The 25,980-nt window shown below is 44.8% G+C and overlaps 1 protein-coding gene across 1 annotated transcript in view; it reads right to left on the bottom strand.

Annotated features, from left to right (window-relative positions):
* LOC104623034 (transmembrane protein 178B-like) overlaps window positions 1–25,286 on the bottom strand; it is a gene marked incomplete at its 3' end in the record, with an annotated part of 63,838 nt that extends 38,552 nt beyond the window's left edge. The window contains exon 1 of the mRNA XM_010289980.1: window positions 24,905–25,286. Within this exon, the coding sequence (XP_010288282.1) occupies window positions 24,905–25,286 (382 nt within the window). The remainder of the gene's footprint in view (window positions 1–24,904) is intronic.
* Between the last annotated feature and the right edge of the window lie 694 nt (window positions 25,287–25,980).

The following is a 25,980-nucleotide window of genomic DNA, read 5'->3' as shown; positions in this document are numbered from 1 at the left end:
CCCTTCTAATCCCCCCCATCTCTCTTTTTTGTGCAATACTTCTCCTTTTTTTTCTTATGTACACAAAAATATGGCTTCAAATGCAGCTTTCCCATTTTTCTCCTTTCTAGCCTCTGTCATGCTCCTGATGGTTTTCCTCCATATGTCCTTCCTCGCCATCTTTCCCATATATTCTTTCTCTCTTTTATTGTCTGCTCCTGTCATCACCCACCACGTCCCTTCTTGTGGGACAAGCGACAGTGCTGACTTGCCAGGGTAAACTCAGCTCTGAGTGATGCTGAAGTTGATAAAATCCTCTCGGCTTGATCTCAGAGCAGCAGCAGAACATCGTTAAGAGTGCTCCTAGGTTACTGCATTGCTACACCACCAGATCCACCCAGTGACCCGAACCGTGGCAAGGATGTGTGCTTTGAAGTGGATGCATTTATGGCTTTGCATACTGACACACATAAAACACGCCAAGTTTTGATCTACATTCAGGAAAGCCAGAAAACCCTTTGGCTGACACAGTCTGAACCTTTGGTGTCGGGCACTCGTTTTCCAGTGCTGCAACTTCTGTGTAACGTCAAATCACAAATTCTGAGCCCAGAAGGCAGCTCTGTGATTATTCACTCAGCACAGGACAGACCATGGGACTGTCCTGAATTCATTTCTGTTCAAAAGATACAATCTAAGTTTCCAAAGTGTTGTTAATGGAGAATTTGCCACCTCTGAGAGGAGGCTGTTCCTGGGGTTAATGCCTTCCTCACTAAAATGGTTGGCCTTGTATCTAGTTTGAATTCATCTGTTTTAACCCCAGCCTTCCACTTGTGATGAACCCAGTATCTGCCTGCTAGACACACAGTCTTCTCTGAGCAGGCTGCCTTTCCGCACGCAGGTTTTATAGCCTACGATAAAGCCACCCCTCAATCTTTTCTTTGTTAAACTTGGCTGCCTGAGCTCCGTAAGCCTTGCGTTACAGAGCGTCCCTCCTCGACAGCACCGTCGCTTCTGCCCTGAACCTGTCTCAACCCTTCCTGAGGCCGTGAGTGCAGGCAATGGAAAAGCCACAAAACTTGCATCACTGCAAAACAAATATTATCAGCCTTATGGAGTGTTTGTAGCCCAGTGGAGTGCTATGCAGGGATGATGTGTGGGCCAACAGTAGCCTGAGACAGGTCATCTGAGGCACAGCTAAAGTACAGAATTTGCTCCCAGTACGGACACTAAGATACATCAGCTCTATCTATACGCCGTCTCACTGTCCCAAACGCCTAAAGTACACATTGTTTCTGTCCGTTTTACAAAGAGATCCAAACCATTTCCACAGAGTTACCTGGTTTTCATTATTATTTATCACTCCGCAAACTATAATTAGTATACTTTATGGATCACTTTGTCATGTTATCTTTCTACTACTTTAATAAAAATGGTAACTAGCCTAATGCAAAAAGCTGTTACCTGTAACACCCTGTGAAATTTGTTTTATGTCTATAGAAAATTTCATTTTAAACTCTATAATTTAGCCATCTTTTTAATCCATTTAATGTGCATCATGTTGTTTTCTGTAGCGTATTAATCAAAATGTCATCTGGTACCGAGTCAAGTGCCTAAAAGAAGAGAAGGAATATTCAATCAACACTAGCACCTTTATCAACAAAAATTAGTTTAATGAGATCTATTGTTATAAATTCATGTTGATTAGCATTAGTTAGCATATCTGCATTTAATTCTTTATTACTGTATTAATTAATTACATTAGCTGCTACATTACTTTTCCCAGTATTGCTATATTTACACTTTTCAAGAGTTTAAGTAATACCAGCTTTCTCCTACATCTTTGATATCTCACCAGTATCCTGAAAAATTCTGAAAATTACCATTTATATGTATTAAGTCTGGAAATTTCCTTAGCCAGCTCTTTCAAAATGCTTGGTATCAAATTATTCAGATCTATTAGATTAAAATGACTGACTTTATTAACTGTGCTCCGCCAGCCTAAATTACTGCTGGAGAAGAAAGTATTTTGTTGTCATCATATGGCAAGAATAACTCATCTAGCCTTTTTCCAAAAGAAGAATAAAAATAATTATTAAACATATCCTTGATTTTCACTTATTTTTTAAATCATTTCCATTTGGCAAACGACGAATACTATTGTTAGCGTTTCTATCATTAATATGCTTTGCTATTGCAAAGCATATAATAATTTACTTGAAGTGTCTGCTTTTTAATAGTCTTTGGCGCTTTGTTTCCTGTATTGACTCAGCTAGACATAGCTTTCCCTTCTTGTACTTCTTTTCCTATCTAGTTCTTACCATTCCTAGTTTCTAATTTCCAGATATTTCAGTGTGTTGCCCTTTCTTCTTCTTGCATGTGAGAACAGGCACAGTCACAATTTTTATTTCCTGATGCTTTTAATCCCCCTCATAGCAAGGTTATTGTAATTTTAAACAATATGGTCTTCTTTCTCATATAGAGCACCATGGGTTTTTGCGGAGATAGGAAAGTGTTATCAGTAAGTTCTCAATTACCTGCTAAGATTGTTTAGATTTTATCTCCAAATGAATTTGGTCCTTCAGCATTTTCAGCTTTGTGCAATGTTACACAAGTCCTTTTTCCTTTTGCTTTCAGCCTTCAGGGCTTTATTTTCTTCAGTACCCTTGCACGGTTGGGTGGGATCCGCTTCTCAATAGGCAAATATCTGGAACCACTTGATATTTGCCTGTCTCTGTATATGCAGTTGTAGGCATGGAGGGGAGGGGGATGCTCGTGCAGAAGGGATAGAAACAGTTCAGATCTACTCTTCCAATGCCAGATCATCAAGAAAAAACTTCACAGGCCTGAACGTGCCATCGTGTCACCATACGGTCTGACATCCCCTCCATGCTGTTAGCACCGCGCTAACCCCGAGAGTCAGCAGCCCGGCTTTAACTTAGATCCCCCATAAACAACTATAGAGTCATCAAAGTGTACTTAGAGCTATGAATCTGTGCTGAAAGGAGCAGTGTGAGCTAGGCAGAATGATTTAAGTCACCCCTAGCTATGCAGAGCTCTGCCACCCATGGGTAAAGCAGGCAAGTTTTGTAAGCAAATCCTTTCCCAGCACATGGGCTTAGTCATCGGTGAAAGCTGCTGGCTCGCTCCCATCCCAACTGTGGTTCAGCTACTGCTCGGAGGTCAGCTCTGCAGGCACTTGATAAAGCTTCAATTAAGTGCTCTTCTTGCAGCACTCGCCGATTTACACGTCTTCTGCCCGCATCGGCCGTTTTGCTGAATAAGTCCGCATAACGGCAAGGACTGTGCGCACAGAAGCGTCAAACTTTCCCTGCCTACAGCGGGAATTAAGCTCCTCAAGCCTGGGTGTCACCAGGCAGCTTAAAATAAATAATAATATTCAAATGAAGTTTTTAAAAGGGTGGGGGGAATAGAGCTGCAGAGGGCATAGTACAAATATTACTACAGATACTCCAACTGGGTAATTAATAATACATGGCATATCTATTCCAGAAAGTCTCTGAGCTGTATTTCCTTGTGGAGACGTGCAGGTCTGCGTTTAGGTGCTACTGTGATGGGATGGTATAAAAATTTCAGTGACATGAACATCATGGTACGCTTCCCCAGTCTGCATAACAGGCTGGCAGATCAGCCCCCCAAAGAGATCACCCTACCTGCTCATTAACGGGGGTCGCACTTAACTGCAGCGAGCAGTTCTCGTACCGAGGCCTTGCGCTCGTGTTGAATTGCTTAGGCTACAAGTCAAAATGGAAAGTGACTCGTAATGATTGCAAATCCCTTTGGGAAAAATGAAAAAGTAACAAGCATAAGACGGTGGAAATGATTTGGTCAACAAAACGTGCATCAGGGAAGATCTGCATTATTTATTTGTGAGTGACACTGTTTGAAAGGGAACGTTACATTTCCATCATAGAAGAATGAGTTCTGCAGCGGTAGCGACGTTAGAGGTGTATTGGACTATTCAAGGAACGACCCAACATTTTCATTTGTGAAGGTCGCTATATGAATTGCTAGAAAGTCTCAGATTATTTTTCCTTGGACTTCCTTGGGCAGTGGTTCAGAATAACAACCTTTAAAAATTCACTTGAATATTTATCAGCCCAGGCAGAAAATCTTCTTCCTTGCCAGGAGTGTAGTAAAGAAACAAATTTAACATCATTTTATTCCCTCCTCAGGAAAAAATACATATCCCAGCCAAACAGGCAAGTGGAATTTGGCAAGACTGAATTGTTGACATGCTTTTATTATACCAACAAATAAAACGTTAACTACAAGTGTTACATGGCACTTGCCTTGTATGTAGGTCATTTTCTCTAGCAAACCTCCTGCTCAACTCAAGGAAATATTTTAGGGGACTCACATGGCAGTGAACCTCTGCAAGAAGGAGTGATTAGTGAGCCCCTGGGAGGTTTGATCTAGAAGGCCTTTCTCCATTTTTTCCTCAAGTCTTTTCACAAGCAAAAATTAATGCTGGGCAAAATCTGTGTCCCACTGAAGTCAAAGGCATGCTTGCTTCCAACTTCAGCAAGACTGACTTTGCTCCCCTGGACTTAAAAGCAGTTTTGCTTGAGCAAGAACAGAGTAAAAGCTATGTGTGATCTTCAGCACATTGCCGTGGGCTAACTCCAGGGAACATGATCCTCTCAAAGCCCAGCTGCAGACATGAGAGCTTATTTAGGACTACTTTAAAATGCAAATTACACTGGCATGCTCATCATATGCCTATGGACCCACTAACACGGAAATATCCACAGTCCAGAAGTATCCATGATCTGAGGAGGTTCACCGGAGCCAGGACACTGAGAGTTAAGAGTGCAAATCCCGGATAAGGGTCCATCCTGAACTTACGCAACGAAAAACAGACTATCAGCATGGATTTACTCCGATTTTTCGTGCTTTTCTTGGTTTAAGTCAGGACGCCTAACCTTTTTTTAATATGGATTTTCTACAGGCTCACCAACAGAACAACTGACAGGCAGCCGTGAATTGCAAGGGTATAAATACGTCCAAGGGCTGCAGTGGCCAGAGCTAATACAGTAAATGATTACTCTAACAGATTACTACTCTGCACTGCATTTTGAAGAAGCAATCTGACTGCTGATTATTCCAAGTAGCAAGACAAAAAAAGGGCGCCGTGATTACTCTCACTTAATGATTTTGCCAACCTGAGCCTGTCCTGTCGTGTTGGTGCTACCCACAGTGCCAGACCCATGGCGCTGTCCCAGGGCTTACACGCAGGGCAGAGTTACACAGGCCCCACAGAAACTGCCGTCAGCAAAGCGGGAGCGGAGGGCAGCTGCTCCCGTGGGCAGCAAGAGCCCGCACCGGTGTAGCGTTGCAGGGGGTCGCAGTCCGCACACGGAGGGGGTGCGCGGCTGCATCCCCGCCACGCGCCACGGAGCACCAGGAAGCGCAAAGGGGAGCCGCCAATCCAGTCTCCCTCCATAAACTGCCCCACAACGATGGCTGTGGAAGACCTGTATTGCCAACCATGAGCCCACAAGGGCAAGGCCAACAGGACGACTTGGGCAGGCGCTGGTGCTGCCTGGAGGCTGCATTGCTCTGTGACCCTGGCTCTGCCTCCTCTTCTCCTTCCCTCGCTTCTTCGTGCGAGGCAAAGCCATGGAGACCACAGTCTCCCGGAGGTCTTGCCCTTGGCCTGAGCCTGTTCAAAGGGGTTAATTCCAATTCCAATTCTTGCACATACTCACGTACTCCTCTATACACAGGCCTCATGCTGGTCACAACCTCCTGGCAAAGCTGTGTGCTTTGATACAGGCTATAGTCTGCCCATGACGGCAGAAGGGACATGTTCAATTAGCTGTCCTCACCCCCAATAGAAACAAGCTGATCCCTGCTGTAATTTCACGAGAGCTGTGTCCCATTTAATTTTAAATGTCACTTGTAGTAGCTGTTTTTTCTTCCCCAAATAACTTTTGCTGCCCTGCAGTTGAAGTCATCTGAAACCACAAGATTGGAGTTTGAATGGCCCTTGATATTATCAGTGAGCCGAGCCATTGCTCTGTGCCTCAGCCACTGTTTTGCCTTTCCACTGTTCACTGAGATGTACACACAAATCCAAAGGAACCGGTCAGTCAAATGTGGTGAAGCTATCAAACATACGGCTCCTCTTCCTCGGCGGAAGAAGCCTCACTAAAGCTGGGGGATATCTAAGTAACTGCGGCCGGCAGAGGGATTTAGGACCTCCACAATGCATGACAAAGCTGTCATTAAAGCAATAGAGCAGTACTGGGATCTTGAAAAATGTGAAGATAGTAGCACAAAAAATGAGGAGGTCTTGTTTTATTATGAATTACTCCCAGCATACCACAGTACACTCTTGAGCCTCCTGAATTCACTGTCATCTGCAACGCTCATATCCCCATGGAAGAATTGCTGCGTTATCCAAAAGCTCAATTACGCAAACTTGTTCAGGGTCCCTTATGATGTTTGGGCTATAAGGCTCATGCTGCATATTGATTTGTCTTCTCCTCCCTGCCCGCCTTGAGGCCTCCTCTCCCATTTCATGTACATTGGCTTCCTGGATTGCAGAGGGAATTGTCTCAAGGTCATACCAAGATGCTTCAGTATGGCTCAGCTATGAAAAATGTATGTAGTCCAAAATATTGTTTAAAAGCAATAGTCTGGAAATAATGCCTGTGGCCTGAAGGAGCCCCAATTTATTCAAGATACATGGGTATATATGCACACTTTTAAATACTGCCTGCACTTCACCAGTTAAAAACAATGAGAACAAATGAGGCTGTGATCTGTCAAGTGATCCTTCGTCGCTCCCAGCACAGGCCCATAATCCTTCGGTTGTGATTATGCAAAGGAATATTACATTGATCCTGTAAAATATCTCTGATTGGATCAACGTTATCTTCTCTTGCATTGACAAGGTCTTACCAGCGAATGACTATAATTCCACTGCTAACACTGTCTTAGTGAAATCCCCCAATAAATCCTCCAAGCAGCACTGTTAGTAATACCTTTATTAGACTAACTAAACAAGATATTTATATGCAGGGCTTTCCAAAGGACTCTGGCTCCTGCTTCAGTTTCTGGAGGAAAACTTGATCAAAAGTGCTCTGCTGGAAGACTTGCCCCCAGGGAGGTTCTGCACGGATGTAAATGGCAGGTGAAGTTACGTTTTCAAAATTCACAAGGTTGGTCACAGATTTGCCTTCGTCCTGCCCATACTACAGCCAGGACCCAAATGCATCTTTGGCAGAAAAATCTTATGGCGAGTCTGGTTCACAGGCAGGGTTAGGGTTCAGTGTCTCCCCACACCTTCCACAAACACATTGTCAGTACAACAGTTTGCTAACAGTCAAAGTGGAAACATGGTCTTTGGGTACCTGCTATCATTTCAATTATTGTTCAAGGCCAAATCCTGGCCTTCATACTCAACAAAAGACCTGCTTCCCCTCTAGCCACTGCTGTCTCTGCTCACCAGTGCCTCCGTTCTACTCTCTTCCCCTCCTCTCTTTGTGTAAGTCTCCTCTAATTATGTCTACATTTTCTTTTCTCCACAGCTCCAAGCTTTCAGTCCCAGTGGTTTCATTCCCACACTGACCTCCCCTTCATCACTGAAGTTGAATTGTCACCTTCTGGCTTGAAATGCGATGCTCCGGCGAGATGAACGACAGACACCAATGATCACCTTGCCAAGCCATTTTTTTCAGGCTGCTTGAGTGCTCAGGTACTCACTGCATCTCTGCTTTCCCTTGGTTCATTTCAGTAAAGTTGCCTCTAAAGCCATGAGAGCTACAAACATACCTCTGTCTTACCTTCCTAAACCTTTAAATAGAACCATAAGAATCATGAATAAACTAAGTACCGTGTCTAACACAAAACTCGAGCACAGCTGAAAGACCAGTATATACAACCATATATCAATTAGCAGATGAAAAAGCTACAAAGACAATATATCAACAGAAAAATATCAAACAAACAGCATGGCAAACAATATGCCTTCTTAAATCCTTTGAAACCAGGTTGGCATCTGTGATGGATAAACTCTGGCTCTTATGTTTCATATGAAAACTTTCTCCATATTCTCTACAGCAAGATAGTGAAATGTCAGAGGAGTCACTTCTCAGCTCCCAGGCCCTTAGAAACAAAGGAAAAATAATCAATATTAGCCTTTGAAAAGGAACAGCCCAACGGTAAAAGAAACTTAATTACTATAGAGAGGACTCCTGACCGATTTCCTCCATCCACATTCAGTTTTTTACATGTTGCCTCTGGTTCAAATATCTGTGCACCAGATGCCTAAACTGTGATGTCAACTTTGAAGGTCATTGCCATACCTGTGATGGATAGCAAAACTTTCTCAAATGAAAACTTAAACTCAGGAGCACTGACCTGCCTTAAGGGGTAGATTCTGTGGTAAATGCTACGGCTGTGAAATTGCACCATATAGGCAGCCCAGCCTGTGGACCCCGATAGCCTTGGTTAACACATTGTCACATCAACAGGGTACAAGATGCATGAGACAAGCTCAAGGACTCCCACCTGTTCACCAACCAGGCTCCACCAAATCTACCAGAAAGTTTCTGTGGCCTCTTCCAATGCCATGCAGAATGATACACTCCGACTCTGGAGGAGGAGTGCAGGTCAAACTGCATTTTAGCACAGACCAAAATCCTGGAAAGAAAGTGTTGAAATGAATGGTGAGGTGCTTGTATCTGACCCCTAACTGTTAGGACCAAGTCCTACCCTGGTGTAAATTGCCACCAGGATGGATAGAAATGGAGCAATTTTTGCCCCCTGAGAGCTGGACAGTTGGATCTCCTTTCAAAACATGGACACTAAAGACATGAAATGTTATCACAAGCAGCCTGAAAAGTCCTAGTCCTCAGAGGACTCTTTCAGTGCCTAACTCACATGCCCAAGATGAACATTCAAACAACTTCATTTTCCAGGGGACAGACAACAATGTACCATCCCACCACTGCAAGCAAGAGCAGGTCACCTCAAATTGCAGGTCACCTCAAATTGCAGGTCCAGGAACTCCCAAAATGCCATGGACTACATTTAAAGGGAGGAGAATCTTTAAAGAAGACATGTCCTTCCAGTCATCCTAATGCTGCCCGGCAAAAACTATGCCCTGGCTGAAGTATGGCAACACTACCAAATGGATGCTATGACCCCTTGGTTTGAAGCAAGGCTGGCAGCAGGTGAAGCAGAGCTTGGGCCTGAAGAGTTGCCCATGCCTCAGCACTGTGGGCAACTTTCTGCTAAGGGAAATGCTGCTTCCTTCCCCTTTGTCTCTCTTTGTGCTTGTATTCTTAAAGACATGCACAGGAAAAGAAGATTTTGATGCTGAAGAGTTCATCTGCTCCTGCTGCTTCTTCTTCATTTGAAGGCATTGACAATGTAATTAGTTGCTGTGTCACAGGCAGGATGCTAACAGTAACTGATTAACAAGAGAGGGAAAGATGTGTGTGCTGGTTTTGGCTGGGACAGAGTTAATTTTCTTCATAGTAGCTAGTATGGGGCTGTGCTTTGGATTTGTGCTGAAAAGAGTGTTGATAACACAGGGATGTTTCCATTATTGCTGAGCAGTGCTTACACACAGTCAAGGCCTTTTCTGCTTCTCACACTGCCCCACCAGCAAGGAGGCTGGGGGTGCACAGGAAGCTGGAAGGGGACACAGCCGGGACAGCTGACCCCAACTGACCAAAGGGATGTTCCCTACCATATAACATCATGCTCAACATATAAAGCTGGGGGAAGAAGGAAGGAGGGGACGTTCGGAGTTATGGCGTTTTGTCTTCCCAAGCAACCATTATGCGTGATGGAGCCCTGCTTTCCTGGAGATGGCTGAACACCTGCCTGCCGATGGGAAGTGGCGAATGAATTCCTTGTCTTGCTTTGCTTGTGTGCGCGGCTTTTGCTTTCCCTATTAAATTGTCTACGTCAAACCAGAAGTTTTCTCACTTTTACTCTTCTGATTCTCTCCCCCATCCCACTGGGGGAGAGTGAGCGAGTGGCTGCGTGGTGCTTAGTTATCGGTTGGGGTTAAACCACAACACTGTGCCACCAGTTCCAGTGTGGCACAGAGCGCAGGGGACACTGGTAAGGACAGGACAGGTTTCCTAACTGCAGGGATAAGAGGGAAAGGTTGGGGGAAGGCAGAAGCTAGTAGTGCCATTGCTGTCAGTGTGAGCCCAGACACATTGGCCTCTCCCTCCTTCCCTTGAAGACACATAAACAAGTTGCCCCACTTTTCCCCATGAAATCTCCTGTTGAAAAACCTCTCCCAGAATTGATACAAGTCCCCATGCTTCCTCCAAACAGAAGTTTCCAAGTCCTGAGGCCAAGACACTGCACAAGTCCATTCCATAGCCACTTCATCACTGGGAAACGTGGACCTTATGGAGTGGTCGGTGTGAGATGGTGTCATCATGCTCCTGTCCCCACAAAGCTGATGCCACCACTGGGAGTTTGTTGCCACCTCTCCTACTTTCCCACCAGGGTCAATGCATTACAAGGAATAGCATTTGAAAACGGGGGGCTCCTCAGGACACTGGGTAGAAAGGATTCATCTTCCCTCTTGGATAAGAAAGATTATTTCATAGAAAAAGGATGTCTCAAGTCTACATAAATGAGCACAGAAAACCATTTATCTCTGCCCTTGTTTCAAATCCCCAGCAGCATACAGTGACTTAACATAGTGTCCCTCTGCCATAGATACACACCTCCTAAAAAGCTGCTGTCTCGCATTCACGCAGCTCGGCGCAGAGGCAGAGGACCTCACAACCAGCTGCTCCATACATTGGACATGCCCATAGAGGCAACACCAGGCTCCCTCCCTCGGTCTCTGCCACCACCCTTTCCAGTTCACCCGGAGCAGAATGGGCGCTGCTCTTTATAAGGCTGTGGTCATTCCCCAACGAAAGTAGAAAACAAAAATTCCTTCTCTGATCCACCTGAGATGCAAGATACCTGACCTCCTTCTGCAGGTACTCAGGCGCAGAGCTGGGGCACAGCTTCTTCCAGTAACGCTGAGGGCAGCTTTGCCGCTCGCAGTCTCAGGCAAGCTTCCCCGGACATCCGGACAGGCAGAGCATCCCAGCTTGTCTTGCTCCACACTGACTGATGGAGTCCTACTTCCACCTTTTCCAGGAGCTGAACTCTAGCCCAGAAGGCTATCCCAGACAATGCTTTCCTATCTTTAGGGCTGTGGAGCCTTTCTGTTCCCTGTAAGACTTTTCCCCAAAACTTCTGTGAGAATTGTGGTCTGCTGCCGCACACACGAGTGAACAAAGCCCAGGAGCGGGTGCATTTAGGGGCCTCATAAGCTGGTGGGTCCTGTGGCAAAATCCTTCCCGCTATAAGGAAACTCACCCAGCATAACCAGCCAAATGGCTGAACATTTTGTGAACTAAAATACACATCTCATGGTAATTTAAATATGTGCAAATAAGAGTTTAATTCCGCTGCTGCCAGCCATCCCGAACGTTTAAATATAGTACAGAAATTCTCTTTTATTTTATATAAACTATTTTAGTGAAGAAGTTGAAGGCACTGCATTCTCCTGGCTTATGAATACAACTGGCTGAGAATCTAACAGGCCTTTGCTGTCGCTGGGTTAAGGCAATAGGAAATGAAAGCAGACGCGGGAGACGGGAAACAAAGACCCTATTAACTGCGTTATCTAAAGGAAAGCTACGTAAATTGTGCATTAAGCGCACACAGTCCTCATCCCCAGTCCTTCCGAGGTGTGTGGGGTGTCACAGGAAGGAAACACGGGGCAGCTCGGACCTAGGTGAAAGAGAGAAAGCAGCTGGGATGGTGCAGCTGGGTTTGTCTTAGGTCCCTTCCCTCTCACCAGGCACCCGTGGCTGGTATGAGGCAGCCCGGTGACAAACACTCCTTCCATCAGGTCCCGCTTGATACAGAGCTGAATATGCTCTTCCTTGGGGAAAAAAAAACAGGAATTAATAGTAATAATAAATTAATCCTTCACAGTCCTGTGGCATGTTTCACAAGGACACAGCACTAGAAAGGACCGTGTTCCATTCTTCTTGCATAGCAGGCATGTATATCATATAATCCCTCTTCCTAAATATATCCGTCTTCATCCTTAAAACCTGATAGCAGTGCTGCGGCCTCATCACTCCTTCCAGAGCCCCACTTCAGCACAGCTTCCAGCCTACATATATTCATGGCCCTCACACACACTCTTTTCCCTGCTAATGCTGTCCTTAGCTTAAACACACCTTCCCCCTCTACTGTGTTTAGCCCCATTTCTTCTGGATAACAATTATATTTGTAAAATAGATTTTCCATTCCTCTCCTCACACTAGTAACCCTACTCTGGACCTGCTTTGAATTCACCTTTCTCAGAGGTGGTTGACAAGAATAGCAAAGATTATAACAGAGAAGGCTTGATTAACACCTTGCCCACGACTTTAACATTTCTCTACTTGAAATATCTGGCCAGCTCTGCTCTTCACTCACATCTGCCTTTCTCCTGGTCATGGTTCCACCACTCTCTGTCTGCACTTCAAGATGGATGCACCTTAAGGAACTCCTTGTCCCCACTGAGGTGTGCTCTGTGGTCACATTCCAACTGCACGTTGGGTGAGATTCAGGCGTGCACCTTTCCCGCCCTGAAAGGAAACCTGGGCAGGGAGGAAGCCATCTGAGCCCCAGCCTCCTCACAGCCTCAATGTCTGGGGGACCAGAATTCCAGTGTGCAACACAGAGGGCATTTGCCCAACAACGTAAACACGTCCTGCAGGACCAAAAGTTCACATTGAAAGAAATTTCTCATCTTTCCTATCACCCAGCCCTCAGTATTACCCGGTTCTTCGTATATAATATTCCAGGCCTTCTTCCTTTTGGCAACGTCTCATTCTTGTGGCAGCAGCAAATGTCTCAAGTTCCTTCCTTTGTGCCTAGCCCAATGAGAGCTATCACCTCCCCTTACAGACCCTGCTCCAACGTCATTAATGACATTATTAAATGAGGTTGGTCCCTACTTCAGGAACTCTACTGTTGACCTTCATCTTGACACTCCCTCTCTCAGCACTACTTGCTTTCCTTTGGTCAGTTCCTTAAACACACTGTAAGTTTTGTACTAATCACCTTAACATTGTAAAAAACCATTTTCTTAGGGGCACAATATAAGAACCTTTACCCAAATCCTGATAATGTACGTCTAAGGCACTTCCTTGTCTCAAAACCCAGTTATCTTCCTAGCAAAACTTATCAGAGTCGTTTGGCAGACTTCAAATAGAAAAACATAGGTTGCATGTTTATTTCATTTCCCCCCCCACATTTAATTAATCTTTCCTTTAGAACTTACTTTAAACTCTGCTTGGCATTACTATGATCAAACTAAAAGGTCCGCTGTGGCCCAGAGAACTTTTCCTCCTTTCTTTAATCATGTATTTGCTATCTTTCATTCCTAGTGTACCATCCTAATTAGACAGATTCATTGAAAATCCTTTTTACTGGACTTGCAATGTCACATAACACATCTTTCAGAAGTCTGAGATGGAAATTATCCAACTTCCCAATTTAAGCCCATTAAGCTATTTGAGATTTTCCATTTTCCTTGGCTCCTTTGTCTCTCTAATCAGTGTAACATTCCTCCACATCTCTTTAACTATTACAGAATATCATACAAGGTAATCTTGAGGACTGGTGAATAGAAAAGGGATGAAATTTAATACAAAACACCAACTCATGCAGTTAGGGACTAACAAGGAGATATTTCTTTCCAATGTGAACTTTTGTCCTGCAGGATGTTTGCATTGCTGGGCAACTGTCCTCTGGGCAAAACAGGGGTAATTCCACTCTTCAGAAGTCCTTTATGGTTAAAGATCAAGAATTTCAGTATTCAGATGCTGTCTCAACAGGAACCACCTAAGTACCTAAGACAAAGCAATGCAATTGGATCACCAGCTACCATAAACCAGCATCACCCCTTCAAAGTCAGGCTAGTGAGCTTAATTTCCACCTTTAATTTCTGACTAAAAAATGTTTTTTGCTTCTTTTTTTGTTGTTTCTGTTTAATAAACAATATTTATGTTATTAAATGACCACTGGGCAGAAAGCAAAAGTATTTACATTATAAAGGCTCTTTTGCATATTCAAAGATACGTACTGATTAATGGAGACACAGAGACAAGCATCGTACATTCATATTTAAGCAGAAAGAAATAGCTTCTGTTACCCAGTAAAATCAGCATAACTGTTTCATACTATTAGAAAGTCTAGAAATACATTTAGGAAGCTTTTTTTGAAATGTCTACTGTTAAAACTCAAAACCAACAAAAGGTCTCAGAACTAAAAAAGGGTTGTGACAAGACATTCTCAGTGACTTGCACTCGGTCTGGTGGGATATCTTGATGGGACCCACTTCGCCGTATACATGGGACATCCTTGAACGCCCGTTCCTTTACAGTGTTTCAGCTTGCGTGCTTATGGTAAGAAGAAAAAGAATCGCAGGGCACTTTTGAACAGGAAGGTCAGACATATTTACACTAAAGAGAGGTGGGACAGGGGGACAAAGGAGTTTCGGAGCCTGAGCACGTTCCTGATCATCTGACAAGAGATGTGGACAATCATCCAGCTGGGGACATACAGTTTCCTCCTCAGCATTGAGTGAAGTGTCCCCCCGGGGACGGTTGAGGTAGAGCTGCTGGAAAAAGCAGGTAGGGGTCCTGGGAAGATCCTCTCAGCTCTGTTTTAAGGGGGTGTGAGTGCCAGTTTTCCGGCTTCTCTGACACCCCCAAAGCACATTAGGTTACTGCAGTTTGGTCCAAGGTTACATCTTCACTGGGGCCAGAAACAGAAGTGGGCACAGACAACAGCAGGTCACTCAGTAAGGAGAAATCTGACCATGGCCCCAGCACAGCACTACCTGGCATGTGCCAGATTGCCTCGGGGTCGGAGCAGTTCCTCCTGACCCAAGACTCCCCAGCTGGCCTGACTTTTGTTTGAGAGACTGCAGCGCTTTCAGTGCAGAAGCACTGGGATGGGGGTGCAACAGGCTGGAAAGATCTTTTCCACAAAAGCCCCTCAGCTCTGCATATACCTTTCTCCATCCCCCTGACTTAGTGGAAAATATCCTGAATTTGTAGTTAATATTTGTTTATCTGCACTGGAGGTTCAATCTGGACCGTGGTTGTCCCAAGCATTGGACAAACTCACTGACTTCTGCTGGGGAGAGCCATGCTGGCACCTCTGTAAGGTTACGCGAGATGGACTCGCAGCATGAAGGTAGGGCAAATTATAGAAGAGAGGTGGTGGTAGTGACCTCTCTGCCTCTTAAGCTTTACGTTTTAGTGTCTCCTCCATTCAGTCTACACCCTGTTTGATCCTGTCAGTCACCAAGAAGACAGGGCTTCATACTGGGCCCTGTGCTCTGCCCCCATCCTCCTGTTCCAACGGCTTGGACCATCCCCTGGACTCTTTCTACAGCAACCATCGGCCATCGCCTTCATGCTAAGCTTGCTTGGCCTTTCTGTCACCTCAGATCATCAGTATTAAGGACTTCTTGCCTGCTCTCAGTCTTTTATCACCCTCTTTATAATTTCTTTCCTTGCTCCACATGCTGATGTTATCCATGCTGCACTCTTTCATTCACAGACCTTTTGCCGTGCATTCCCCTACCTACTCGTGCCCCACTATCCCAAATCCCAGCTGACCCACACCAGTTGGTCTCTGCTATGTCTCACACAGCAGAGCATCTCTAATGGGAATCCCACTGCCCGGCTAACTTTCTCCACTATGAACGCATTGTTCACCCATTCAGCTACGCTCAAGTCCTAGACTTACTACTCCAGCTCAGCTCAGTTAAATCTCAGACTCACAGTCATAGTCACTTCTTTGCCACATTTGGCTCATTCCTCAGACCCTCCCTCCACCTCCAGCCCCCATTTCAGCTGTTACACAGGATTTCACCCAGTTCTTCCATGAGAAAAACTACAAACTGTGATCTTCCTCTTCCAGTAGCTTTGCCTTCTGTTTCCTCTTCCCATCCTACAACTCCTTCCTCATTCTTCTCTCACAAAGATGAAAAACCTCCTATGCAGCTCTCTTTCTTCATTTCTTTTGTTTGCTACCGAGCCAGCCTTCTCCTATCTCCTGACTTTCCTTATGGCTGTTCTTGTCCGCTCACTCTCTCTTCTCCTTGACCTCCCATGCCCCGCTGTCGCTTTACTCTCATAACGCAAGTACCATTCAATCTCTTTCCTCTTAAAATATTCTCATCTTAAAACATACTTTCATCTTAAAACATTTATTTTCCTCTCTAAATACTGTGCCTTTTTCTCTCCTCCCTTTCATCACCAACCTCTCTGAATACACCAGGTACAAACGCTGCCTGGAGTCCCCCCCCACCAGTTCAGTGCAGCTCCCTCTCCCTTGCAACTGCTGCTGCCAAAGTCTCTACTTAACATACTGGGCAAATTTCAGCATAGTCTGAATACTCTGTTCTCATCTGCTGCAGCATGTCGACTACCTTCAGTAGTCTCCTGTGCTGTTTTAACCTGAAATGGTGTCTTTCTTCAGCTACCATGACATTATTCCCTTCTCTTGTACCACCTTTGAAGCTGCTCCTTTTGCATGTCCTCTGGAAGACACTTTTCTTCTCTCAGCTCTGCCGGAAATTCATGGGGCTTTTCTCTTTCTGTATTTTACTCTTTGGCAATGTCTATCACAAACATAGATTCCACTACCATCTCCATGCAGCAATTTTCAAATTCACGCCTCTAACACAAACTTGTCTCCCTGGTCCATACCCACAGTCTCTCTAATATGCCCTCATAGCCACAGAGATATCAAACTGAGCTTATCATAGCTAAGACAGAGTTCCTAATGTTCTTCTTTCTTATTTACTATATGCCCTCTTCAGTAACTCCCCTCTTGATCATCACAGCCAACACTATTACTTGCCTTGTTTTTCTGGTCAACAACTGGAGCAACATCTTCATCTCACGTCCTTCACTACACCATAGATCCAGGGGATGTCTAAGGTTTGCATATTGTTTCTCCATTCGGGCACTCATTATCTCATGCCTTTATTACTACAATATTTCTTTTTCTGACCTTTACAAATGTGATCTTGCCCTTCGTGTACCCATTCAGGATGCTGCCAGAAATATCATTTTCCTAAGACATCACTCTGACCACGTCATTTCTCTTAGCAGCTACAGACTGCTGTGCCAATATCTCTCTCATTAGTGTAATCTACTTGTCTTCATTAAGGAAATGTCAACTTCTTCCTACCGTCAACTAAAGAGGTCAATCCCCATCACCTACTTATTAATTTTTCAAGCAGACATAACCCATGATTCTTCTGGTTCCATCCCTCAATGTTTGGAAGACCATCTTGTAAACATCTGCACCTCTTATTCATCATCCTTCTTTACAACTCTTCTAGGAACCCGCATTTTGTGGTGCTTACCTGTGATTAGCCTGCTGGTGTTTTAAAATCACTACTGGTCACACTGAACACAATTACCTTGTCATCTCCTTGTACTGTCTCATACGGCCAATATTTAAAGTGCAGCAACATGTCAAAAGGACAGGGACATTCTTCTGATCCATGATTTCTGATCCATGATTAAGGCTCATAAATCCGATGGCAGAACTCTAACTGGTATTAATAATAATGAACAAAATCCCTATTATACTGCTACTGAGCTGAGGTACAAGAGATTACGTCACTGCCTCAGGTCATGAAGAAAGACTATGGCAGAGCTTGGACTGAATTCTGGCTTTGTAAGTCCTGCCCTAACTGCAGTACTAGCTTTCTTCCATCTATTTTGGTAGTTGTCTACAAAGGATTATGATTTCAGCAGGCTCAGCTGGGCAGTTCTGAATATTTATTTGTGGAAGAATTAGGCTTTATGAGAAAGAAAATGGGGAAATTTCCATTTTATAGTCTGATTTCTCTCCTGCAGAGAAAATATGTTAGTTTATATTTTTTCTTTTAAGTGGATTCTATTCTGAATGGTCTGTTAAGGGCACTTGGATTCCGGAATCCACACTATTTATTTATTCCTTAAAAACTAAGAAACACCATCTCGCTTCTTTCTTTTGCTCTTAAAGAGGTGAGTATGTACTCAAGGGTTCCAGCAACACTGTGTTAGCAATGAGCCATTAAGTAACTTACATTATAAATGCTTGTCATTATTTTTGCAAAACCTGCAAAACATAAAGTCTTCTTCCGCATTTACTGGCTCTGCAACAGTTAATGAACTCATTCCACTCTTGAAGTTATTCTGAGTGTGCAGAAAGACTTTTTCAATGAGAAAAAGCACTATTAATATGGATTTTTATTGCTGGAGATGACAAAATAGTTCAGATCATATCATCTCTATTTAAGTAAAATAATCTTTCATATTTTTATTTTTACAGTAAACAGAACGCATCTGCACTCATATTAAATGTTTCCTCCACACTTTTAAAAAAGTTTTTAAGCAATAGGCAGAAAGGTTAAAAATGCTGAGATTTCTCAAAAGGATTTGGATGCTCAATTAAATGAACAGGAATTAAGGATGCAGTCCTACAGGCAGCTCTGCAAATATCAGTTTCTTTTGAGAGGGGCATGATCCCGTCATTTTTACTCAGGCAAAATTTCCATTTGTCTTCACCAGCAATTTTGCTTGAAAGCCAACAGCTTGATTGAAATTTGCCCTTTAAAACAGCATGATTAAAAACAGTTGCAGCTCTGTTAAATTACATATATGTTCTTAGTATTTTTAGCAGATATATATTATCAAACTAATTATCTCAGATGTGTCAGAGGAACGTGTCAGGTTCTCATTACTTGTGGTTAAAGATACTTTTTAATGAATTGCTCTTTAAGTTTGATGCAATTAAAATATTCAAATTGCCTATTTAAAATATGACGGGCCAAATCCTCCTGGAACTCACATGCATGAAAAAACAGTGATTTCATCTGTTAACTGATTTTAGAAAATCTCCGAACAAGAGGATGTCTTTGCTGTACCTTAGAAACATGCAGTTGTTTGACTTCCAATCTGCATCAGTAGACTAAGAATAATTACGGCACCGAAAACGGTGAAGGCTAAATACCTGGGTAGCCTAAGATTCAACTGAAAAGCTGTCTGCTGCTTAAATTTCACTGGATCCCTCCAGCAGAACGCTGCTGTGACAGAAGGCAGCACAGACCTTGCGTTGGCCCTTCCATCCAGGGACAATTTTAACCTCAAAGGAAACACTAAAGGCCTGAAGCTGCTGCATCACCACGTTCAATAAAACATTTACTATTGACTTCACTAGGATCAGAATCAAGACCTCAATAAAGTCCCGTTTATGACGAGTCCATTTGGAAAACGGTTGGGATTTCAAGCACACATTTTAACCAAAGCATGTGGATTCTTTAATGTGTGAATACATGAAAAAATGGCCGTCTGATTTACCTGGCAAAGCCATTGCGTTTGAAAAGTCCAATCTACAGCACTGCAAGGTATTGCAAGTAGTTTTATGAAAATAAATCTTTTTACTCCCAGAGACAGCTGCAAGCAGCCTCTCCTCAGGCTTTTCCAATTGTGTATGAATAATCCCTAGTGACGGCCGGAGTAGTCCTGTTAAGCCTTTCTTCCTCAGTTGTGCCGTGCATCTGACAAACCAAAACAGAGAACGCTTTCATCCCAGAAGTCTTGCACATTATTTGGGGGGGAGATAGGCTGCACAGGAATTACTTGGGTTTTTTTTTTTTCTCCAGTGGCGGCATGGGCTAAGTAACAGGATTTACTGTGACTTCCACGGATCTTGGGGGAAGAAAATAGGTAAAAGGGGGATTGAAATAATAAGGTCATTGTAATTTTTTTTTTTTTTAAATAAAATTGGATTCCAATGGCAGGCAGCAAAGCCCCATCCAGACAAGTTTAGCTGGCAGCCTTCCAAAAGCGAGATGAAAGGTCCTCTGAGTAGTAATTGTCTAAATGGAACAGACTCTGGTTATTGTGCAACTTCTTCATCTACTTTATTGTACCTTTATAATTAAATGATGTAATTCCTTTTTTTCCCTTCTTGTTTTCCTCTCGACTAGTGCAGGAAAGCATCTGAGCAACATTGCCATAGGATGCAGATGGACTCTATGGCTTCCACTTTTTTTTCTGGGTCACTACAAGTCATATACAAGGAGGTGTGAGCTGCTAGTTGCCAAAGCAGGACATAAACTCTGCCTTCTCCCAGCCACGAACGGACACTTACCTGCATTTCAACTCTCTGCTTGTTTAGTGGTGGCGGTGGTTGGTTCACTGGGATTTTTTGGTAGGGTGAGGGAATCACAGAATCATAGAACAGTTTGGGTTGGAAGGGACCTTTAAAGGCCATCTAGTCCAACCCCCCTGCAGTGAGCAGGGACATCTTCAACCAGATCAGGTTGCTCAGAGCCCAGGCCAGCCGGACCTGGAATGTTTCCAGGGATGGGGCATCTACCACCTCTCTGGGCAACCTGGGCCAGTGTTTCACCACCCTCAGTGTGAAAAATTTCTTCCTCATATCTAGTGTAAATCTGCTCCCTTTTACTTTAAAACCATCACCCCTTGTCCTATCACAACCGGCCCTGCTAAAAAGTCTGTCCCCATCTTTCTTACAAGCCCCTTTCAGTACTGGAAGGCGGCAATGCCGCTTTTGCTAGAAACTCTGTGGTCAACAGGCACACGGTGGATCTAACAGGATACAGGGAACGCTACGTTCGAAGGGGCGTTGAGCAGCAGGGCTGTTTCATTCACAGAGGAGACTGGACAGACACCTGAGAACTGGAAGAAGCTTAAAGTATTGTGCTGGACAAACCCAGAGCCAGCGCTTCCTGACTGTGCAAGGCTTTAGAGATCAGGAGTGAAACTCTGGTCCTGAGATGCTGAAAGACTTGAACGGATGCGAAACCAGAATCAGAGGACCAGCTTTGTAAGTCCTTCCTTTTTGACTGGTCCTTCTGTACAAGAGAGCTTTCCCTCAGTCCAAGAGCCCATTCACAGGAATAAAGATTATTCAGGTGAGTAAAAGGTAGCAAGAGTGGGCCCTGGGTTTGCATATTCAACTTCAATAATTTCTTTATTGACTGTAATTTCTGTTGTTTCTGGTTTTATTTTTCTGTCATTCATGATAACAAAGAGAACAAATTAACTGTCTAATTTTGATGCAGCTTTAGAATATTCTTCAGCGCTCTGATCTCTTACATCTGCCTCACGAGTATGCTTACTTGTGACAATCTGTTTTAATTCATTGCCTATTTATCTAACTGTATTATTTTCAAATATGCACCTGGGTTCTATGGAAATATTAAAGAAGGGATAGGAGAAATATAAGTAGGACCAACTACTTTATATATGCATTAGTATCTATTGTGTCTATCCATAAGAAATCTGAAGTAACAGATCTCCATTTTTTCTAGTAAAATCCAGCACAAAGGGTTTGACTTATTTGCCAGAAAGTAAAAACTAATAAATACAGAATAGAATCACAGAAGTGACGCAGCCGATTGAGACACAGAACTGGTTTTTAAAACCACTGGCATCGGAATACTGCCAAGTACCGTAGGGCCTGATCCTGCCACAAGCCATTGCCTACAGCTTGTCTTAATTTCAGCAGAGTTCATAAGCAGGGTATTTGCAAAGCTAGTTAGGCTCTTAAAGACTGGTTTTTGTCATCCTTTGATAGACAAACCTACCATTCTCAATACTGGAAGTTTTGCCCAGGGAAAAAGGTAGGATCTGTCTCAAAATAAATGGATCCCTTAGATCCTGTCCAGCTGAAGGAAAGAAAAAAAAAAAAAACAACCCCACACCAACCCTTAATAGCATTTACATTCAATTACATATAGCATTACACACAATATTTGGGGCCAGAACCTGCATTAGTTTGTCCAGCTCCGGAAGAGGTGTGCTAGATTAAATTAGCAGCTGGCAGAGGAAGGAGAGTAAAAGGCCTATATACCAATAACATGCTCTTTTATATGGTATTTGCCCTGGAGCTCATACAGAAACAGATTTCATCTGTGCAGGAATATGTACCCCAGTCAGGGTGTTTGATTACTACAGGTAGAGAACATCTGCAGCTCCTCACATCTGCACAGGGAATGCTTTGCCCAGGCACCCACCCCTGCAACCTCTAACTCCGGACGAGCATCTGCCACGGAAGAAAAAATTGAAAAGCAAGGTGGAGCTGCCAGGATGAACCTGGAATACCTGCCTTGATTTGAACTCATAGCTGCTCTCAATGTCGGCCAGCAACGGCAAATGTTCTTATTCCACTTTCATCATATAGGTGAGGATCGTGAAGAAACAGTCTAGTAGCTGGCCTCGGGTGGGAACAGGGACACGAGCTGACTACCTGTGTAAAGCTGGCTCCTTCTAAGTCAGTGGTTCCAGCATACAAGGATTTTTAACAGATGAGTGTTTTGCATCACTTTTGGTAAGGGAGAGTAAAATCCACTAGTTCTTTTGGATCTAATGAAACGTGAAGTGGACAAGCAATCCTATAATACCTCCGATTTTATTTCTGAGCAAGTCAAACACTTTATTTTATCAAACTGCCATTATACTTGCTTTTTTATGTTTTAGTCTGGAGGTGCCAAAAGCACACACCTCTATAGCATTAGTGCTAACATGTGTGACTCTTCATCACGGCTGAGAGTTATAGTATAGGCAGATCCTCGTTCCAAAAAGACCATCAAACGAACTATAATGCTGGTATTCAGTATTACCAGCCTCCCTCCTTTAACGTTTCTCTCAACATACAATGAAGTTTGTTAAATGTATACCAACAACCTTTACAGGAGGCAAGGAGTCACGCACCCCGATATTTGCACACACCCTCCTTACGTGCGCAATTTGCACTTCGATCTTGGGCCAGCAGCTCTGCAAAGCGGCTACCTGGCCGCCTGCAGACACCTACGTCCAGGAATACGCGTGCAGGAGCGCACGCCGTACCCGCGGCCGGGAACCCTCGCTACCAGCCGAGCGCTGTGTGTTCAGAGTCAGCCCACGCCACAGGCTCGTTCACACGCTCATACGCACACATGGACGCACACGAGCTACAGCCAGACCTTTCGAAGACTATCTTCTCCCGCGTTTAACCACCGCGGCTTGAGCTGCCACATCTTCTCCATGGTTAACACCTCGCAGAGCCGCCGTCACACACACAACCCAGCGCCAGGCAATCGCTGCAGTTTCTGGCAGGACAAACGGACGTTCCTGAACCCAGGACAAGGCAGGCGGTGAAAGGGGAACAAGTCTCACTTATTTCAAGACGAAAAACCTCCCTAATAACTGAAACTCCGCTTGCCAAAGGTGAGCTCTGGTGACATGTTCGCCCGCTGTGGAGGTTGAATTTCTTTGTTTATGCCCCGAGCACAGCCAGCACCCGTGGCAGAGCGATCCAGGCCAGCCCGGCACGTCTGCGCCCTCACCCAGACGGAGAAGAGGAATCCCTCCCTGGGCACTGAAACCAGCAGCAGGGTGCCAGGGTGCTGACAGGCTTTGGACATGTTCACTTGCCCGTTACAAATGGGACTGAAGCCACCAATTCATTTCACAGGGGTTGTTAAATCGCAACTAGACATGCAGGGTCACTAGCAACGGCAGACAGGATCCCAACTAGCGGTCTAGGTTCCCTGCCACACCATCTGTTTGTACTGTTTCGGTGCACAGCTATACCACGCTACTCACCTCTACCGCTCACTTCTAAAACACACGGAACAAAATGTATACATTGGCAAACACATGTGAGAGTATATCCCTCGTGAATAATTAGCTTTAAGCGATAATTCCGCTTTCAATGTCTGCAGAGGGAATTAACGCAGGCTATCAAGGGAGTTTGGGACAGAGAACACACTTAGAAAACAGGTATTTTTAAAGATTGCACGGTGTAAGAAGCAGTGATTTCACTGCGATGGAAATAAACCGCTGGGGAATCATCTGAATGCAACACAAGAACCATGGGAGGGACATGTTATTTTGTTGTATGGAGTAACCATGCCGTGGGTAGCAAAGAAGCTGTCATCCTTTACTGAAACCTTCGTCATCCTGCAAGACCATACATCTTTTGTAGACAGGATGTTTAGGCTGGGTTTTATGCATCTCTCCCCCTCCTATAATTTGGATCAAAGAAACATTTGAGGCAAACTGACCATCACCTTGAATTGATACCTTGGGGGAAAAAAGAAAGACCAAAAGACAAAAAAAAACATAGCACAAAAATGCTGCAGGGAAACAGATGCATCTCCACCCCAAGAGAAAAGGATTCGTTTCTAACACTCCTAATAAATTCATGTAATGTTTTGTAGACATTGAAAATATTCCAAAACATAGCTCAGTGTAAACAGCAAGCAGGGTTTCCTCCAGCCCTTTAGCATTTCTCTTTGTTTACTCTCCATTTGAGGATAGAAAAAGCCTATATGTGAGCACTGCAAATGGTGTAATTGGGGACTGATGGGGCATTCGGTAAGGGAATGAGGAAATACAGATACATGTAGCCTCCAATAAAATAATATGTACTTTGTCTGAGTCACCAGGGTCAAACAAAATTAAAAAAAAATCCAATGTCTGCTTTATTAATACTTTTTATTTGTATGGGGAAAATAATCTGATCCCATGGTGATGGGCAGACTATATTAAGCTTAGAAAGACAGAGACATGAGGGAGATGTTCTGGGGTGTGTCTGCTCTCATCCCCACTGCCTTCTTGTTCCCAAACCCCACGCCTCGGCAGTAGAGACCCCGTGGCAAACTGCCCTGGCCACGCTTTGGGAAGCGATGCCCAGCCAAGCTCGTTCACCCAGCGCAAGGAGAGGTACTTGGCAGGGGATGCCAGCTCCCACCTGTGAGCCCAAACGGCTCTGCTCAGCCTCTGCTCGGCTCCGGAGTGCCTGGCACGTTCATTTGGTACAAAGCAGCCCTTACCTTTGGCAATCAGCTCCTCCAGCTCTTGGTCGAATCCTTGCCGGTGGCATTTCCTCCAGAGCCCCATGTTGGTGGAGTTGTACTGTCTGTTGCACTCGTCGACAGCGCTCATAGCAAAGATCTGCCTCCTGTTTCTTGCCAAGAGGAGTTTCCCTTCCCAGCGGTCCAACCTAGACCTGCTGGCCCTGAGAGGCAGGTTGTTGTTGGAGTTATAAATGAAGCCAGGATCATTTCTCTTAGTGGTGATGCTCTTGCACCTCTCCCTGTGCTTCCTGGCATCAGTTTCGTACCAATGGTCAGAGCAGATTGCCACAGCCAGCATGCCCAGGGCACACAGAGCTAAAGAGAGGCCAGCATACAGCAGTAACCTTCCAGCAGCCATACCTCAGCTTCACAGAAACACCATGGGCATCTTCACAACAGGCAAAGCCCTTGAGTGTGAGGCCACGCAACAGCCTCCGGAGCAGCTGCAAGGTGTCACTTGGCAGAGGCTGCCTCAAACATCCCCAACTCCCGTGGCTCACATCCACGCTGCGGAGGGATGCTGGGTGCTACAAAGTTCTGCTCTGGAGGCAGTCCTGGAGCCTCATCTGCCTCTTCTCCTCTGCGGAGGAGAACTGGCGAGGAGAAACGCAGCCTTCCACCTCGCTGGGGAGCCAGCCACCCACCTATACAAAGATGTCCTGCTCCTCTCACCACCAGCACCCGAGCAAGAGGGGCGGAAGGGATACAGCCCCCGGAAGGGACCCGACAGCTACGGCTGTTTGGTCAGTCCGTTAATCTCTTTCAAGCCGGCCAGCCCAGAAATCCAGCAGAGACGGCTTTCAGACCCGCAGGCTCACCGCAGCACCATCACAGGACAGAAAAGTTCCGCAGCTGGAGGCCTCCCGCTTGCGGGGCGGCCGCTTCCCCCGGCTGCGGGAGCGGGTGACTTGTCCCCCCTTCGTCAGCGGCTCAGCAAGAGCATCGTCTGGGCGGGCGGTCGCTTGGCGGGGTTTAAAGCGGGGTCGAAGGGGAGGGAGCAAGAAGGGGGAGCAATCTGTTGTCGCTGCTGCTGCTGCTGCTGCTTTAAACCG

The sequence above is a fragment of the Phaethon lepturus genome, unplaced genomic scaffold (assembly GCF_000687285.1).
Source record: "Phaethon lepturus isolate BGI_N335 unplaced genomic scaffold, ASM68728v1 scaffold14586, whole genome shotgun sequence".
Taxonomy (NCBI): Eukaryota; Metazoa; Chordata; class Aves; order Phaethontiformes; family Phaethontidae; genus Phaethon; species Phaethon lepturus.
This window is presented reverse-complemented; position numbering and strand designations above follow the sequence as displayed.